This window comes from Ambystoma mexicanum, chromosome 3p, assembly GCF_040938575.1.
Source record: "Ambystoma mexicanum isolate Mex_15411 chromosome 3p, UKY_AmexF1_1, whole genome shotgun sequence".
Lineage (NCBI taxonomy): Eukaryota > Metazoa > Chordata > Amphibia > Caudata > Ambystomatidae > Ambystoma > Ambystoma mexicanum.
This window is the reverse complement of record NC_090925.1, coordinates 844,105,275-844,124,898: the sequence shown is the minus strand read 5'-3', so window position 1 is coordinate 844,124,898 and position 19,624 is coordinate 844,105,275. Positions and strand designations below refer to the sequence as shown.

General features: G+C 53.0%; 1 protein-coding gene and 1 long non-coding RNA gene across 2 annotated transcripts in view; one reads left to right on the top strand and one right to left on the bottom strand.

Annotated features, from left to right (window-relative positions):
- The window catches only part of LOC138580981 (uncharacterized), a 231,256-nt gene extending 221,239 nt beyond the window's left edge, over positions 1 to 10,017 (bottom strand). The window contains exon 1 of the long non-coding RNA XR_011304388.1: positions 9,870 to 10,017. This is a non-coding gene — a long non-coding RNA (uncharacterized lncRNA). The remainder of the gene's footprint in view (positions 1 to 9,869) is intronic.
- TNFRSF12A (TNF receptor superfamily member 12A) overlaps positions 3,888 to 19,624 on the top strand; it is a 36,622-nt gene continuing 20,885 nt past the window's right edge. The window contains exon 1 of the mRNA XM_069651957.1: positions 3,888 to 4,054. Coding sequence (XP_069508058.1) covers positions 3,985 to 4,054 — 70 coding nt within the window. The 5' untranslated portion in view covers positions 3,888 to 3,984. The remainder of the gene's footprint in view (positions 4,055 to 19,624) is intronic.

Here is a 19,624-nt window from a genome sequence, read left to right as displayed (position 1 = left end):
ATTGCTGTTGCTCTCCTTCGCAATCTGAAAGCTGCTGTGCCTCAAGGACTGACCCAGATAGGACCTGGTAAGGTGCCCTCTTCCCGAGCTACGAGGGACCATCGTGCATAGCTGATCTTTGCCTAAGCTCCCTGGTAGACGAACCTTCGACAGGCTGCCGACCCGATACGGGGATTGCTGCAGAACTCCAAGGAGAAGCGCCTCGACTGTTGTCCTCCACTGTCGCCGACCGCCGTCGCCGACTGGAGCCGCTGTCCTGCCATTGCCTAAGAACTTCATTGATCCAAGGACGCTCTCGTCTGCATCGTCGCTGCTGTATCCTGCTGGAGAAGGCCTGACCGTTGACGCGCCGAGGAGCATTCACCGGTGGGTTTCCCGCCACCCTAAAACCACAGAGACGCCAACAACTCAATGCCCTTGCTGGGCCACAGTTCTTCACCTCTTTGCGGTCCAGAACTATCGACACTGAGGTGCCCCACACGCCTCTTCCTTGTAGGACGTTTATGCTTCCCCGTCAACGAGCAGCGCTAGGAACGACGCGGCCACTTCACTGTCGTAGCCCGACCTGTTCATTGTACCATTGTTAATTTTCGGAGTACAAAGTGAGTTATCGTGATCGTGTATATGACCTTGAATATTAATTATATAAAGACTCTGGTTTAACCAATACAGTGTGTGGACATTCCTTTGTGGGTGCTTGGGGACTACACTGTACTTAAGAACCAGCACGCATCACCTCCTGAGAAGCTAGGCCTTCATTGCTCGTCCATTGCTACCGTAATAGAGAATCTTGGCAGGGGTCTCTGTGCCTCTCCTCTACCAAATAGAGAGCGGAAGTACAGACCCCCCCTCCGGTCTTTACAGTATGTCTGTCAGTAGTTAGTGCCTCTCCAGGTGAATGCTATCTGTTGCACTGGAACCAGGATCCTGCTCACTTGAGGTGATAAAGCCCCTGTAAGTGCCAGCCAACATCATGAAGTGGAATTGCAGAAATGGAGGACTCACCTGGCTCTGGAGACTCTGGATTAGGCCTTCCAGTAACCTGGATGTCCAAGAGCAGCTGGGACCCTGTTTCATCACCTCAAGATGTCTGCAGGCCAGCTCAACTGCGCTTGACACCCTTTGAGCCACTATAGGACCCACAATAGGACCCACAGTGCTGCTTTTAGCACTCTATGAAGTTTCAAACCGATTGCTGCAATTCGAGCAATCCAGACACTGTTTCAACCCATTGATGCAGACCGCATTAATCAACTAGATTGTCAGCTTGTCTACGTGAAGACAGCTGCTTTGAACACTGGTTCGACCTCCTATAAACTATGGAATCTCCTGTCCGGCGTGATGGCTCAACCAAGCAGAAGCATTGTCTCGCCGCTGTCTTGACTACCTTTCTGGACCATTGGAAGTCAAGGACTCGACCACCGTGAATGCTGACTTCCTCCAGTAGGAGCATGCACATCGAACCAACTCGACTCCCACTCGCCAGAAGGAGCGCACGACTCTAAACATCTCGACATCGGCTCGACTGCAGCAAAAGCACCTATAAGCCCAGCTGAAAGCTGTTGAGCAACTGAAGACAAGAACTGATGTATTTTGAAGAGGCCCTGTCCCTCTGGTCCATTTTAAACTACCAAGTGACTTTTATGCCCCCTTTTATACCTTCCAAAGACATATCCTTGAACAGTGGACATTGCTGGTATCTTCCCTGAACAACAACCCAGGGTGCCCCTTTCACATCAAAGTTCTGCATTCTCTGTTTCTTTTACAGCAGTTGTTTTTTAGTGTTTTTTATTAGTGTGTTTGCATTGACTGTTTTATTAAAGACCCCATTTTCTAGAACCTTGATTGGACATTCTTTTTTTTAGGGATCCATTGTAAGAACACTGTTTCTAGTGTTATCAGTTCACATCCCCCTCTGAATAGCCTGCCCTCGGCCTGAGCTACCAAAAGAGGCGAAGGAGGTGCACCCGCCGGCTGTGCCAATTTCACCTTTATGATTGGGATTGCTGCTGGTTTAATAGTAATGTGGGGCTGAGTAGGCGGTGTAGCCACCACCCCTCGCTGTACTCCCTGTACGTTTTGTTGTCCCAGACCCCACATAGGTGGTGACAGGCTCACGATCTACTCATGTTAGGTCGGTCAGATAAGGAAATGTGAAAAACTCTCACACTTTGCATGGAGGTTTCCAGCTTCAGTAGATATGGGCTGAAAGGGGTCAGAAAAGATCCCTGGCAACACTGTGGTTACCCTGTGCCTTGCTTCAGCAGGGGAGACCGCCACAGAACTTCTGGAGATCAAAGTACATATGGTTTGGGAGGTAGTACCCAAATTGATCGTTTCCAATTGACCGTATGGTAAATCTTGCTGAATTCAGCCAGTACCATTCGATCGTTTGGAAACGACCAATTTGGGTAATCACTACTAAACATGGGGCGCAGGGGTTGCGGTGGTGTCCCCTGTTCCCCATGTTTGGTAGTGATGGCCTTTGGTGGTAGCAGGGGGTCCCCCGCTTCCAGAGGTTTGCAGGAGGGGGACAGGAAGAAAAAAGAAAAGCAGACCATGCAGTGTTGGATCCGACCCATATAGGAGGGACGGGTCTGACGCCGCAGGGTCAGAAGATGAGCGGACGCCGAAAAGGTAAGTAGGGGGTGGGTGGGGATTGTATGGGGTGGGTGGGGGCTTTCACTTTTGTGCCACGGCCAACCCTTATACATCCGTTTGGGAAACCGGTAGTGTTTTTTGCTTAGCGTGTCTATGTAGCGGGAATATATGAGCGGCTGCTATTCATCCCATACAAGTAGTTAAGAAGCTCCTTTATACTTATATCCAGACAGTCTTGCATGTAAGCATATATAACTGACCTCATTAATGCTATAATAATTCAAACAATGCACACCATTTTCCTTTGCATACATGTAATTCTTCACAGTGCGCATCCTGGACACACATGTATATATATGGAGGTCCTTCACTGTTCATAGATACATATTAGGCAGGCACGGACTGGCCTATAGGGCAATTGGGCAATGCCCGAACCAAAAAAGCAAAATGCTAGTGGGGGCCACCTTTTTGGTCAATGTGGGCCAGTTTGACAAGTTACTTCACTTTGCGGCTAGTAGTTTTGACCATTGGTGTTGAGTAAATATTCTTTAAATTATACAATTTGCATCACATTTTATCCGAAGACTCCCCCTTGGATACTATTCAAACAGTGTCACAAATGGAATGAATTGCCATTTGCATCTGTGGGCCACTTTTTCATTGGTGCCCGAGACAATGTTATGCCCCAGTCCGACTGTGATAACAGGTCTTTTTGGCGCTATTATGGTCATATGTATATGTGAACTACTGGATGTCCGTGCTCATATATACTTTCCTAAGTATGTATTTCATGCACTTCCAGGCACCAAGTCTGCCTGCTCTGTAACCTTGTATTTGTATGCTACTAGCACTTTCTGTAGCCATAGGCTTAAGCTAAAGCGCCCAGATACCCCAGGGCTTTGTGAGCTATACAAGAACCATAAGTAAATAAATATATACCGACACGTGCGAGGTCTCCGTTTTGCTTCTGCGCATATAGGAGACAGCCTTTGCGCGCTTATAGACAGCACACATACAAGCAGCGTCTGTCTCGGTTCTAGACTCCGAGTTTCCTGTGCGGTCGCCCCCCACCTTCCTTGGGTGAAACCTCAGCCCGGACAATCGTGTGTTTTCTGTGTCTGGTTGCTGTGGGTGTTGGGTTTCCTCGCGCCCCACCCTCCCCTCACGGATCCCAATCCATGCTGTGATGTCAGGGAGGTGGCTTGGGCGGGCACGCTCCGCTGCCCTCCTCCTCCTCCCTCGGGCACGCCCTCCTGCGGCCGTGAAATAGGGCCGCGTGCGCATGGGAGAGAAAGTTCATTCATTCTTTCGGAGCCCAGGCGGGACGGGCAGCCACCGAGACCAGGCTGCGGTCGGGACAGGCACGGGACGGGGCTCAGCAAGATGTCGCCGATAGGACTGGGTGCCGCCCTGCTGCTGCTGCTACACTTTGCCATGGGCGAGCCGGCATCAGGTAAGGGCGCCACGCGCCAGGTGTGAGCATGACATCGGTGCCCTTTTACTGCCACAGGGTACCGCCATTAACTAGGCACGGGGGACACACGACAACCCTAAGAGTCATCCAGTTATCTCATACCACTGCAGCCGGGTCTGTGTGAGGCAAGCGCCACGCCAGGATACCGGTGAGTCCTGGATGACGCCACGCCATATGTGCCACGCTGCCACAGTGGTCAAAGCGTACGAAAAGAAGTAGTGGAACTATGTTCCCTACTGGCCTGCACCGCTCCCCACAAACCTCATCACCGCAGCCCCTCCCATGCACAATATAAACCCCAAAACACATCTGCCTGCTCTTTAAGGAAACGTCTTGTGCAGTGCACTGAAAGTGCAAGTTTCCCCTTCTTTCCTAGACTTTTATTTTAAAACGAAACCGTTCCGGAATGGTTTCTTTTTAAAATAAAAGTATAGGAACGGTAAAACTTAATTAAAAGAAGTAGAGGAGCACCGCTCCCACCCACTTCGACCACTTCCTGCCCACCTCCAGGTCGGATGCCAGCACTGGGACAAGGCGTGACTCTGGCCGGGCAGGGCACACGTCTAAGAAAGCGACCGGGCACTTGTCTCGACTTAGTGCATAATGTGAGCGAACGGGCATCGGCGAGTGGTACTTGACACTCTCACATGGCCCAGGTCAGAACATCACTTTCTGAAAATTGCGGTAGTCTGCGAATAAGTATCACTCTACACACCTATTCATTTTAACACAAGATAGTCGAGGTTGTGGTATTCCTAAATATGAAAAATCAATGGCTTTAATGTGACAAGTAAGGCAATGCGCCCATTGGAACCTCTCCATCCCTTGACCAAGATCACAGGGCTATGCTCCCAGTCCTTTGGGGCGGATGCGGATAACAAGGGTGGGGGGGGGGGGCTGAGGGGGCACTGCGTCGAGCACGGCAAGTACTCTTCGTGCCCGTGTACAGTACAGAAATAATATTTGTGTTTCTCAAGCCCCGGGGGGGGCCTGCGGAAGAGCCGCCCGGGTTCCTGTGGCACAAACATCCACACAGAACAATCCCAGGAATCCAAAGGCGATATTCCTGCGGAGAAAACGCGGATATTTGAGGGACGGTTGCACCTGAACTTGATATATGGGATACAGACAGACACATCGCTATAAAAAATAAACATGTTTGTATTTGATGTATTCGGCATAGTGCGCCGAAATCTCGGTAACCCAAGTGCGACTTTTCCCAGGAAACGAGGACGGCTGTAGCTGAGTTGATTGCTTTAGTCTGAGAGGGTGAGCCTGGGACAGCCACTTAACCCCGCCCGCCCCCCACTAACAGTAAACTGGAGAGGCAGGTCTCGTGACCGCCCTCCGTCGGGTGACGTGTCCTAGCTGAGAGTGGGGAGAGGGAGCGCCCCCGCGTGGCCACCGGAAGGAAGACTACGCGGACCCTCGGGCCTCAGGCACGCTGGGCTGTCTGGGGCGCGCCTGGCCGCTTCCCACACTGTACTGCGCCACGGGTTCCCCCGGAGGGGCGGAGGGCGGGGGGTGGGAGACCTGCGTGTGTGGGCGTGACGACGGGCCCGGGATGGCCTTGGTGACGAGAGGCTTCGAGAAAGAAGACATGTGTATATCGAAACAGCGGTGGGGTTCTTCTTGCCATTATTCAGAGGGATTGGCATCTATGAGTAGGAGAGTTGAGGGCAAAGGGGAACGCAGTGGCACGGAAGAGTAAATCCGGGCCAATGATAAAATTCGGAGCAAAGTGAGCGATGGTGGGACTGGGACTAGCCAGAGGGACATCACAATATTGCAGAACGAGTGACCTACGGCAGGGAGCGAGGACCGGCGGGGTAGAGAGCGGAGAAAGTGGGAGCCGAAGAAAGTGGGAAGGGAAGGAAGCGGGCATGGGTGGCAAGACAGTGCGGGGGTTGAAGGAGGCCAGGACAGCAGAGCGCCGCCTACCTGCGCCATGAGAAGTTCAGAATTTCATTAGACCCGCTGCTGGCGCTCAGTAAAGCCACCTGACACAAGTGCTCCGCTGTCTGACTGTGATCCCCGGGATGAGAGGGTTCTGCTATCTGGCAGTCCTAAAATCCATGTAACCTGACGGATAGCTATGCTGCCAGGTAGCCTGTAACCTTAGGAATAGCACTGCACTCTGCGGTCATGCACCCTCTGGAGTCTGTGCAACCTATGGGGTGGCTCTGCTGTGAAATCTGTAACCAGAGGGATCGCTCAACTGGCACATAGCCTGTGGAATCTGTAACATTCGGGGTAGCTCTGCTGTACACCAACCTGTGCAAGCTGTAACCAGAGGGGTAGCTGTGCTGGCACATAGCCTGTGGAATCTGTAACCTTCGGGGTAGCTCTGCTGTACACCAACCTGTGCAAGCTGTAACCAGAGGGGTAGCTCTGCTGGCACATAGCCTGTGGAATCTGTAACCTTCGGGGTAGCTCTGCTGTACACCAACCTGTGCAAGCTGTAACCAAAGGGGTAGCTCTGGTGGAACATAGCCTGTGGAATCTGTAACCTTCGGGGTAGCTCTGCTGTACACCAACCTGTGCAAGCTGTAACCAAAGGGGTAGCTCTGGTGGCACATAGCCTGTGGAATCTGTAACCTTCGGGGTAGCTCTGCTGGCACATAGCCCATAGCCTGTGGAAATTGTAACCTTTGGGGTAACTCTACTGTACACCAACCTGTGCAAGCTGTGACCAGAGGGATAGCTCAACTGGCACATATCCTGTGGAATCTGTAACCTTCGGGGTAGCTCTGCTGCACACCAACCTGTGCAAGCTGTAACCAGAGGGATGGCTCAACTGGCACATATCCTGTGGAATCTGTAACCTTCGGGGTAGCTCTCCTATACACAATGGCACATATCCTGTGGAATCTGTAACATTCGGGGTAGCTCTGCTGTACAGCAAGCTGTAACCAGAGGGATGGCTCGACTTGCACATATCCTGTGGAATCTGTAACATTTGGGGTAGCTCTGCTGTACACCAACCCGTGCAAGATGTAACCAGAGGGATAGCTCGACTGGCACATATCCTGTGGAATCTGTAACATTCGGGGTAGCTCCGCTGTACACCAACCCGTGCACGCTGTAACCAGAGGGATAGCTCGACTGGCACATATCCTGTGGAATCTGTAACCTTTGGGGTAGCTCCGCTGTACACCAACCTGTGCAGGCTGTAACCAGAGGGATAGCTCAACTGGCACATATACTGTGGAATCTGTAACCTTCGGGGTAGCTCTGCTGTACACCAACCTGTGCAAGCTGTAACTAGGGGGATGGCTCGACTGGCACATATCCTGTGGAATCTGTAACCTTCGGGGTAGCTCTGCTGTACACCAACCCGAGCAAGCTGTAACCAGAGGGATAGATCGACTGGCACATAACCTGTGGAATCTGTAACCTTTGGGGTAGCTCTGCTGTACACCAACCTGTGCAAGCTGTAACCAGAGGGATAGCTCAAATGGCACATATCCTGTGGAATCTGTAACATTCGGGGTAGCTCTGCTATACACCAACCTGTGCAAACTGTAACCAGAGGGATAGCTCAACTGGCACATATACTGTGGAATCTGTAACCTTCGGGGTAGCTCTTCTGTATGACGGCTTGTATAATCTGGAGCAGTTCTGCTACATGACAGCCCGTGTAGCCTGCGGGTTTAGCTCTGCTGCATGGCAGCCTGTGGAATCTAGCCTGCAGGGTTGGCTCTGCTGCATGGCAGCCTGTGGAATGTGTAGCCTGGGGTTAGTTCTGCTGGATGCCAGCCTTTGGAATCTGTGTAGCCTGGGGATTTAGCTCTGCTGCATGGCAGCCTGTGGAATCTGTGTAGCCTGCGGGTTTAGCTCTGCTGCATGGCAGCCTGTGGAAGCTGTAGCCTGCGGGTTTCGCTCTGCTCCATGGCAGCCTGTGGAAGATGTAGCCTGCGGGTTTCGCTCTGCTGCATGTCAGCCTGTGGAATCTGTGTAGCCTGGGGGTTAGCTCTAATGCATGGCAGCCTGTAGCATCTGTGTAGTCTGGGGGTTTAGCTCTGCTGCATTGCAGCCTGTGGAATCTGTGTAGCCTGTGTGCTTAGCTCAGGTTTCTGACGCCTGAGCCATTATGATCATTTGGTCAGAGCCTCTAAGGCAGTGGTATTCAAACTTTTTCATACCGACCCCCCCCCCAATTGAGTATAAATATGTTCTGCCCCCTAGGGGGGCCAAAGAATGTCCAGTGGGGCCCCAGGCTCTTTAAGATAGAAGCAGATTGTCCACTGATTATATTCTATTAAAATTAGTTACCATAATCCCTTTTTGTTATATTAAAAGCAGTCACCGTAGTCCCTTGTTTGTATTAAAAACCGTAATCTTAATATCCGTTTAGAGGTCCCCCCCCCCCCCCACTGCTCTAAGGTCTGTTTTGCCTGCAGGGCACCTCTGTCGTGTGAGGCCTGTAAGCTGCTGTAACCTGAAGAGCCTGCCTGCTGTCTAGCATCTGAGCCTGTAAATCCCATGTGAGCTTGATAGTAACAGCCCGAGGCCCTCAGCCTGTGGGACATGTTTAGCCCGAGGGTCAGCCATGCCTATGAGATGTGTCCGGGCCCAGTCATGTCGCTACTCTGTGACGCCTGCGCTCTGAACATCCGTGAAGCCTCAGGTCTGAAGCCTTTAATGTCAGGGTCACCTGGGGCATATCTCGGCTGCCTGAAGCCGCTGGGAGCCTCACACACTGCGTGGCGGGCGTGATTTATGCAGCCGGATCGCTAGCTCTGCTGTCTCGGCTTCCCGTTCTGTGGTGGCTTGGCCTCTCTGCCTTGACTTCCGAATAATACGTTTGTTCGGCCGGTCTTGAGTGGGGGGGATAAGCTTGCCTTCGGGAGACCGCTTCGCACATCTGTGTTGCCTGAGGGATGGCTGTGCTGTCTTGAGACCTGAGGGGTAGCTTCGCCTCCCTGATTGAGCGTGTATGGTCTCTGTGTGACCTGGTGAAACGCTGTTTTGCACGAACCGCGAGATGGCTCTGCATTGGGCTGCCCGGAGTTTAGGGTTTAAAACGGGGGTGTATATTTTAGTTTAGGACCATCTGGTAATAACCTCTAAATCAGATCCACGGGTCCGATTAGGGGGTCTTGTCCTTCATACATTTTATTTATTTTATTCATCCAGGCAAATTCAATATATGTATAGATTTTTATTTTGGGGTATTACCCTTGCCGGCCACCCCATGAACATTTATTTCAGTTTAGTTGTACAATTAGCAATAATCGATGTAACTACAGATAATGTTTATTGGGTAAATAGATTCCGTTAATATGTCTATTTTCCCCCAAACTATATTGTATATGCAGAACCGTTCATTTGTCATCGTGCATACAACTATCAGAGTGTCCGTTTTTAATTTTGGCTTCTAGGCGCTAGACGCTGCCTACACGCTAAACCCTTTCCATTGGAGTCCAGCTAGGAGGGAAATGGTATCTAAGGGGGGGGCACACAGTTTGTGGGTTATTTGCCCAACCACTGACTGCCCAAAGCCACCCTAATCTCTATGGCCATTCCCACCTATTCCCAGCCCCTCGCCACCCTAAAAAAACCATTGTTGTATCCTGCATATGTATGAATGAGGTCTGCGTCAGTGTAAGAGCTGTGTTGGAATGCTGGGGGAGCTTGGAGTGTTGGGGCACCTGGGGATTCGAGGAGAGACGGTTAGGACTTGCAGCTGGGCAGGGAACCAGGGAAGAAGCTACGGATGACCTCTCTCTCCTATATTCTATACTGAACCTGTAACCAAGAGAATAAAGCGTGTTTCCTATTTTCTACATACCTGAGTCAGCCTGGTTCCTGCTCCTTGTTATTACTGGCTCAGGGTAGATCCTGCAGGAGGCAGGATACATCACCCATCCTCCTAGGATCTCTTTGAACATTCAACTCTGGCACGCCAGGACGTCTTCTTGAAGTTACTGGCCTCAATGCTGTACTGGAACAATAAATAAGCGTGGGTCCGGCACTTGATTTATAAGCAGGATGCGTGCCTTTCCTGTTTAAAACAAGCATTGGCAAAGCCAACCGTTTGGGCTTTTGCATAGATGCAGAGATACTTGAGGGATGGCCCTGTTGGGGGGGGGGCTTGCTGGTCTCCATTATGGGAAGGAAGCTCCTGCGGTACAGTAAGTGTGGTGACCATTCATTCGTTGGCCTCTCGGCAGCTTCCCTGTCTAGGGGAGGTTCGTCTCTGACATATGGGGTTCAGTTACGGCGCATGCTCTACAGCAATTCCCTTTTTTGGTGGTGACGGACGAGGCTTGCCCCAGAAGGCCACTTTAATCCATGCCTTGTTTAACGTGTGTCCACGCGCACTTCTTCCCAAATCCGTCGTTGAGAAACCAAACACTGACCCTTCCTTCATCCAAAATGGAAGCGATGTGCAGTGCCCAGGGCTATCCACCGCCGTCCTTCCACTCCCCCCAACCCTGAGCCACAGCTGAGGTACCCAGCAGAGAGGCCTGGGACAGCCCTGGGCACCTCTATCTGGAAGAAGCCGTCCACCCTTTATCTTTCCCTCCCGTGTTTATAACGATTACGAATGAAAAAATAACGACACTGTTTTCGATATTTTCAATATTTTATTTAAATGCACCAAACACCCACCCCAACATGTTTTTAGGACTGGTATAATTTTATATGTTAAATCCAATCCTAGAATATTTGGAAAGTGTTGGATAGTGCATTTAAATAAAATAATGAAAAACTGTCATTATTTTTTCATTCGTTATAAAGACTGCATACCCTCTCGCTTTCCTCGCTTCCTTCTCCGTCCCTTTCTCCCATCATAGCCCTGCCCTTCTCTCTCTCTCCCTTTCCACGGTTTCCTCACACAGCTTTCCCTGCTCACTTCCTCAGCTTTCCCTCACCCTTTCGCTTTCGCCCCTCTTTCCTTTCTCCCACGCCGCTTTCCACCGCCCTCCCCGTTTCCCGCCCTCGGCCCCTCCTCCCGAGCGTCTCCTCATGGTGGAGTTATGCCCGGGCCGGGCCGCGCTTCGGGTGAAGCGTGACTCACCGGCCGCGTGACTGCCGGTGGTGCGAGGCCCACGTCAGCCAGTCCGGGGATGGGCCTGGCACAGCGGCGTTGCACAAGCCTGGAAATTACAAGGAAATGGAAAAGACGGAGCGGGGGGAGAGGGGGGCAGATAACAGAAAAAACAGACATGCCGTTTCACCATTCTCTTTCTCGGCTCAAGGTCACACATGGGCAGCGCAGGAGCCATGCTTACATGGAGAGGAAGGGGCTCGTCACCGTGTCTCAGAAGTACAACATCCGTTTTAAGGCATCCCGACTCCGTCTGACGCTGTCTTACACTGCACTTACACTGCACCCCGACTCCCTCCCCTTTCTTGCTCGCTCCCACTCACCAGCCCTCACCCCTTTCACTTACTTTACTCACGTACATTGTACGACCACATTCGTTCCCTCAATCTTCACACATCACACGCATATCTTCTCCTCGCCCTTCTTCATTCTCCTTCGGACTTAAACCTGTTTTCTCAAGTGGGTCTTTTTCCTTATCTCCCCTAGCCTGGTCTGCTAGGGTTTCACAATTGGACACATCAGACCATCTGTGTTGCCTGGGATCACACCATGTTGTGAAGTGAAGAAGCCGGGATTAGAAAACGATTCGAAAACCAGACCACTCCGTTTGACTATCTATACTTAAGCGCCAGGTGTGCCTGGGTGCCTGGAAGCTTTATAGGTGTTTTTGATGTATTTTTATAACGCGCTTAATACCGGAGACCAATTTCTAAGCGTGAGACCGGGATTCGAGGGTGATATTCCTTATTCCTCCTTCTCATGCCACAGTTCTCTTCCTCGCACCTCACCTAGATAGAAAGAACCCCCGACTCAGGAAGAGTTGCTGGAGAAAGCTGGTGATCGGCCCCAGTCAACACTGGCTCCAACACTCTTACAGCCCTGATTATAAATGAATCAGGGAGACTGCTTAGAAATCAGGGAGACGTGTGCCTGTCATAGGCGAGGTTGGACTGAGAACCAAAAGGCGCCCGGGAAATGTTTTTCTGGTGTCATATTAAACGGTGTAAGCAAGCCCATCCTCTCTAAACATGGCCAGGGCGTTCTCGCACGAGAAACTTAAAAACATGTGACCCACAAAGTGAATTTTAAAGCAAGTTTGTCCCATATGGGGATTCATGACATTTGTTAAGAGTGAGGAGTAACCATTAAAAAGCGTTATAACAAAATTTCTTCATAGGAACGATGGGGACGAAGACAGATCGACGGAAGGGGGCTGGTTGCATGGGAGAGAGGGCAAGAAAGAGGAGCAAAAGTCTAGGATGCCCACACAAGAGGCTCCTGGTGCACAGACGCCCAGGGACATTTCCAGAGTTTCTGTATGCTAGTATATGGCTCTCAACCTTTTGTTTCCCTGGGGCAGGAGAATACACCCGATTTTTGGGTTTTGCGATTGAGAACACATTGAAGTGTATAGGCACGTAGGTGGCATGGCGGCTGAGTAAACTGATTACAGGGCGGATGACACCTGACAAAAGTTTTGAGGTAGGAGTCCACCCATGCCATAGGGCACTTTCAGGATAGTTGGAAGCAAGGCTTTAAGTGGGCAAGTGCCTTTACTGATTATAATTTTTTTTAAGAAAGCAACTGAGAGATTTGCAATGATCTCTGTTTATGTGTTTTTTGGTATTTTGAAGTTTTACTACGTTTGTATTTTGCTCTTTCTAGTTTTGTGTGTGTCGTAGTAGATCAGCATTATCTGGAAATGCAGTCTACGAAAAGAGACGGGACGCTGCTGGTGCTCCCTAAAGTCTCCTACTAGCCCTAGTTGAAGAAGCTGCTAGAAACTAGGCCTTTTTAAAATAAAGCCTGACATTCTTCTGGTGACCCCTCGCGCGAGGGGGTCACCAGAGGAAGTAACTGTCCCTTTGTTTCCCCAGGTCGCCGAGGCGTCTTTAACCCTCGGCGAACTTCGGGACTCTGTCCTTATAAAAGATGGCTTGAAAAGGACACGAATCAAGCCATCTTTTATAAAGCTTTGCCCATGGACAGAGACACCTCGGGCTTTGTCCGTCGGCAAAAAAAGATGACTTGAATTCTGTACTTTTCAAGCCATCTTTTATTATAAACATAGATACATATTTCTATGTTTATAAAAATGTAGCTTGCCTACTACACAAACCATATTAAGGTACGCATACAAATATATAAATGCTTACATGTATTTATATATTTGCGTATCTTCCTATGGTTTGTGTTTTGTTTTTTAATAGACCACGCCCCCAAAGAGCTCCCCCTCCCCTCTTCTATTTCTTACCCCACTTAAAGCCCTGTGCAGGAGTGATGGTGTGAAAATGGATCCCTGGCTGGGGTCGGCGGCAGTTACCTAAGCCGTCGCCTCCCAACTACTCCCAATTAGGCCATGCCACCGAGAGACCCCCCCCCCCATTCGATTTCGGGTGCCAGTTAAAGCACTGGCTGTGAGGTGGGACTCGCCATGGGGGGCGCTGGGGGACTGTATGTGTCTGTGTAGTGGCTCGTCGGGCTTGGAACGCAGAGTTGAGTCAGTGGTGTCCAGTGTCTGGGTGGTATTTGTGGGGGCAGATGTGTGGATGGAGGGACGAGGACGAGAGACAGGTGGGGTCAAGGGAATAAGAATGGGGAGTTGGAGACTGATGAAAGGTGGGGGGGGTTACGAGACAGAGAGGATGGGTCGAAAAGATGGAGAGAAAAGGGAGACTGGGACAAAGAGACAGGACTCGGTAAGAAGAGTGACCCCGAATGCAGGAGACACTCCTTCTTAGTACCCCTGGGGTATTATGCGGGGCGTCCACGGGCAGTACCCCTGGCCCTAAGGGATCTCCTCAGATATAACCCGAGGTACCGGCTGAGGTAAACTGTCTTTTCCCCAACCGAGGCATTACTAATCACCCCCGGAAGCATCGCTCGAGGTGTGCCGTGACCAGGTCGCCCCCAGCTACATCCAGAGGCACCCCTGCCTCATTTTGGGACCTCACGAGGGTTCTGAAGGGACCTGGCACGCGTGACAGCTGCACCCCCCCCCCCCCAGAGGCACCTTGGGGTGGTGTCTCCCCTGGTATCCCTCCAGAACCCCTCCCTCCAATGCGTTTCCTGCGACAGCCACTTTTGGGGGGCCTGAACCGCGGCGGCACGCGAGACTTAGACGTCATATGGGGCACCACACGCGGCACCCACAGGCCCGGACTCGCCTATAGGGAAATGGGGCAATGCCCCAACCAAAAAAAACGCAAACAACAAGGGTGGGCCAGCTGTTAGGCCAATGTGAGCCAGTATGACGTGTTACTGAATAAATATTCTTTTGCATCACATTGCATCAAAACACGCCCCGTTGGGTACTACTCAAACGGCCTGTCACCAGAGGAATACATTGCCATTTGCAACTGTGGGCCGCTTTTTTATTGGTGCCCGACAATGCCCTGCCCCAGTCCGTCCCTTGGCACCTGAGGCAGCGTTTGATGAACGGGGCAGGGATGTGTGGACCCCAGTTAGCAAGGGGAGCCGCGGAGGTCTGTACGGATCCAGTGCTGGGGGATTTGGGCCAGTGTTGAGGTGCGCCAGTAGAGCTGGGTTCTGGATTCGAGCACAGGCCTATGCGGGGCTGCAGGCTGGCATTGAGGTGCACCAGTAGAGCTGTGTTCTGGGTTCGTGTACAGGCCTATGCGGGGCTGCAGGCTGGCATTGAGGTGCACCAGTAGAGCTGTGTTCTGGGTTCGAGCACAGGCCTATGCGGGGCTGCAGGCTGGCATTGAGGTGCACCAGTAGAGCTGTGTTCTGGGTTCCAGTACAGGCCTCTGCGGGGGCTGCAGGCTGGCATTGAGGTGCACCAGTAGAGCTGTGTTCCGGGTTCGAGTACAGGCCTCCGCGGGGGCTGCAGGCTGGCATTGAGGTACACTGGCAGAGCTGGGTGTGGGTTTCAGTACTAGAGGGGCAGAAAGGTGCAGGGCAGCGTTTGGGGATGCCGGCAGGGCTGTGCAGTGTTGCTCAGACTTGAGGTGCACTGGCAGAGTTGCACTTGAGCTCCAGTGCAGGAAGGGCAGTGGGCCTTGCCAGGTAACCTCGAGGAAGGCGCAGGTGTGGCTGGCATGCACAGGAAAGGCGCGATAATCCGCCCCAGAACCGGGGTTAATGCCCGTCGGGCTCTGCCAGGCTCCTTTCTTCGCCCCCCCCCCCTCTCTTCCTGCGGGATGTGTCACCCGCGCTTTGCCTCTGATTCATCCTCTTTGAAACGGCCTTTCTTCATCTGGAAGGAATGCGCGCGCCTTCTCTGCGCTGCGAGGAGGCGGGGAGGGGGTGCGATCCATGCTCCCTCGCGGCAAGGGCTGTGGCGGGGCACTGCCCCCCCCCCCCCGTCCCGACATTGCTAACCGCGCACACGTGAAGGCATCACTCTCCTGAAGGCATCACTCTCCCCACCACCTTGCACATGGTAGTGGTGGGCGGTATACAAACACCTGACAGGCCTCATGCAGACAGGCCTCATGAAATGGAGTCTCACTAATTCCCCAACACTGCCCCCATACACTTCAGTGGAATCTCACTAACTCCCCAACACTGCCCCCCATACACTTCAGTGGAATCTCACTAACTCCCCAACACTGCCCCCACACACTACTCCCCAACACTGCCCCCACACACTTCAGTGGAATCTCACTAATTCCTCAACACTGCCCCCATACACTTCTCACTAACTCCCTAACACTGCCCCCCACATACACTTCTCACTAACTCCCCAACACTGCCCCCCATACACTTCAGTGGAGTCTCACTAATTCCCCAACCCTGCCCTCCATACACTTCAGTCGAGTCTCGCTCATTTCCCCAAACATTGCCCTTCTACTGAGTCTCAGGCGTTCCTGTAAAAGGCCCCCTAATGCCATTGAATAGAGGCCTCTCGAGCTTGGGTGGAGTCTCACTCGCCTTAGCAGGCAGCCATCAAACACTGTACTCCACCTTAAGGAGTCCCCTGGCCCCTTAACAAGACGGGCATGCACCCATCCTATCACAAAGCATTCTTCCCCGCTCCATCCCTTCCCCCGGGCTTTCCATCCTCTTCCCACCACTCGGATTATTTCTGTTGGTAAACTGAGGACTGGGCGCTCCTGATGGGCGCACTGTGCGCCACTCCATGGACCAGTCTAGGTGGCCTGAAGCAACTACAGCACTGGTTTGGCGCAGTATAAATATAACGTACGGCCCAGGCCGCAGCCTGGTCCATCCCCTTGATTTCTTCTTTGCAGTCGCTGGTGGGAGGAACGGGTGTAACGTGAACCAGGTTGCGGAGGGGCACTTAGAATGGGGACACACGGACAGGCTGATAACCATTCTGTTTTGTTGTCCTTGATTATTGTCCCACTTTGTTCACACCCTCATAAACCGGCTCACCACTTGTTCGCGTGTTTGTGCTATTGTATGTGCACCTTCCTGGGGAAAGTCTCCGCCATCTTGAAATGTGTTATTGCAAGTCAATTGGGATGACTATTTCCTCAAATCAATACAGACCATGCGCAGTTGAGTGTGGGCTGTGATTGCGTTGAATGTCGTGGCGTTAGGTTTGTGGTAGGCAGCAGCAGTAGGTCTCAGGAGAAGCTTTGTGAGAAAAGCAGCAATGCCCTTGCCATCAACACTCGGGGCACCCATGGCAGTACCCCACTACCGGTCATAGGTGAGATTCAGGGATGCGGGCGGGGGGAGGGGATGCGCGAGCAGCGTGGTGAGTCTCCTAGAGGGATGCTACGTCAACGTAAAGGAAGATGGCTGTTGCCAGAGAGAGCGTTTGGGTGGGAGACCTCAGTTTAATTACATCAAGAGTCACTGATCTAGGTTTGAAAGGGTGTTTACTGATGGGGTGGGTGGGTGGTGCAGGGAGTTGAAGGGGGTGGAGATGGAAAGGTAAAAAGAGGGAGTGGTCCGTGGGGTCACTTGCCTCGTGCTCTTCATTTGCCTCATGTTCTTCGCTGGACTCCCCTCATTCCCCCACACCACTTGCCTCATACTCTTCAGTGGACTCTCCCCCATTCCCTCATGCTCTACAGTACACTCTCCCTCATTCCTTCACGCCACTGGCCTCATGCTCTACAGTACACTCTCCCTCATTCCCCCCACACCACTGGCCTCATGCTCTACAGTACACTCTCCCTCATCCCCCCCACACCACTGGCCTTATGCTCTACAGTCCACTCTCCCTCGTTCCCCCACACCACTGGCCTCATGCACTACAGTACACTCTCCCTCATTCCCCCCACACCACTGGCCTCATGCTCTACAGTACACTCTCCCTCATCCCCCCCCCACACCACTGGCCTCCTGCTCCACAGTGCACTCTCCCTCATTTCCCCCCACACCACTGGCCTCATGATCTACAGTACACTCCCTCATTATCTCACGCCACTGGCCTCATGCTCTACAGTACACTCTCCCTCATTATCTCACGCCACTGGCCTCATGCTCTACAGTACACTCTCCCTCATTCCCCCCACACCACTGGCCTCATGCTCTACAGTGCACTCTCCCTCATCCCCCCCCCACACCACTGGCCTCATGCTCTACAGTACACTCTCCCTCATTCCCCCACACGCCACTGGCCTCGTGCTCTACAGTACACTCTCCCTCATTCCCCCACGCCACTGGCCTCATGCTCTACAGTACACTCTCCCTCATTATCTCACGCCACTGGCCTCATGCTCTTCAGTGCACTCTCCCTCATTCCCCCCCCACACCACTGGCCTCATGCTCTACAGTACACTCTCCCTCATTTCCCCACACGCCACTGGCCTCATGCTCTACAGTGCACTCTCCCTCACCCCCCCACACCACTGGCCTCATGCTCTACAGTGCACTCTCCCTCATTCCCCCACACCACTGGCCTCATGCTCTCCAGTGCACTCTCCCTCATTCCCCCACGCCACTGGCCTCGTGCTCTACAGTACACTCTCCCTCATTCCCCCACCCCACTGGCCTCATGCTCTACAGTACACTCTCCCTCATTTCCCCCACACCACTGGCCTCATGCTCTACAGTGCACTCTCCCTCATTATCTCACGCCACTGGCCTCATGCTCTACAGTACACTCTCCCTCATTCCCTCCACACCACTGGCCTCATGCTCTACAGTGCACTCTCCCTCGTACCCCCACACCACTGGCCTCGTGCTCTACAGTACACTCTCCCTCATTCCCCCACGCCACTGGCCTCATGCTCTACAGTGCACTCTCCCTCATTCCCCCACGCCACTGGCCTCATGCTCTTCAGTGCACTCTCCCTTGTTCCCCCACACCACTGGCCTCATGCTATACAGTACACTCTCCCTCATTCCCCCCACACCACTGGCCTCATGCTCTACAGTGCACTCTCCCTCATTTCCCCCCCCACACCACTGGCCTCATGCTCTACAGTGCACTCTCCCTCATTCCCCCACACCACTGGCCTCATGCTCTACGGTACACTCTCCCTCATTCCCCCCACACCACTGGCCTCATGCTCTACGGTACACTCTCCCTCATTCCCCCCACACCACTGGCCTCATGCTATACAGTGCACTCTCCCTCATCCCCCCACACACATCACTGGCCTCCTGCTCTACAGTGCACTCTCCCTCATTCCCCCCCCCCCACACCACTGGCCTCCTGCTCTACAGTGCACTCTCCCTCATTCCCCCCCCACACCACTGGCCTCCTGCTCTACAGTGCACTCTCCCTCATTCCCCCCCTCCCACACCACTGGCCTCCTGCTCTACAGTGCACTCTCCCTCATTCCCCCCCACACCCCTGGCCTCCTGCTCTACAGTGCACTCTCCCTCATTCCCCCCCACACCACTGGCCTCCTGCTCTACAGTGCACTCTCCCTCGTTCCCCCACACCCCTGGCCTCATGCTCTACAGTGCACTCTCCCTCATCCCCCCCACACCACTGGCCTCCTGCTCTACAGTGCACTCTCCCTCATTCCCCCCACACCACTGGCCTCATGCTCTACAGTGCACTCTCCCTCATCCCCCCCCACACCACTGGCCTCCTGCTCTACAGTGCACTCTCCCTCATTCCCCCCCCACACCACTGGCCTCCTGCTCTACAGTGCACTCTCCCTCATCCCCCCCACACCACTGGCCTCCTGCTCTACAGTGCACTCTCCCTCACCCCCCCCCACACCACTGGCCTCCTGCTCTACAGTGCACTCTCCCTCATTCCCCCCCCACACCACTGGCCTCATGCTCTACAGTGCACTCTCCCTCATCCCCCCACACCACTGGCCTCCTGCTCTACAGTGCACTCTCACTCATTCCCCCCCCCACACCACTGGCCTCCTGCTCTACAGTGCACTCTCCCTCACCCCCCCCCACACCACTGGCCTCCTGCTCTACAGTGCACTCTCCCTCATTCCCCCCCACACCACTGGCCTCCTGCTCTGCAGTGCACTCTCCCTCATTCCCCCATGCCACTGGCCTCCTGCTCTACAGTGCACTCTCCCTCATCCCCCCCCTCACACCACTGGCCTCCTGCTCTACAGTGCACTCTCCCTCAT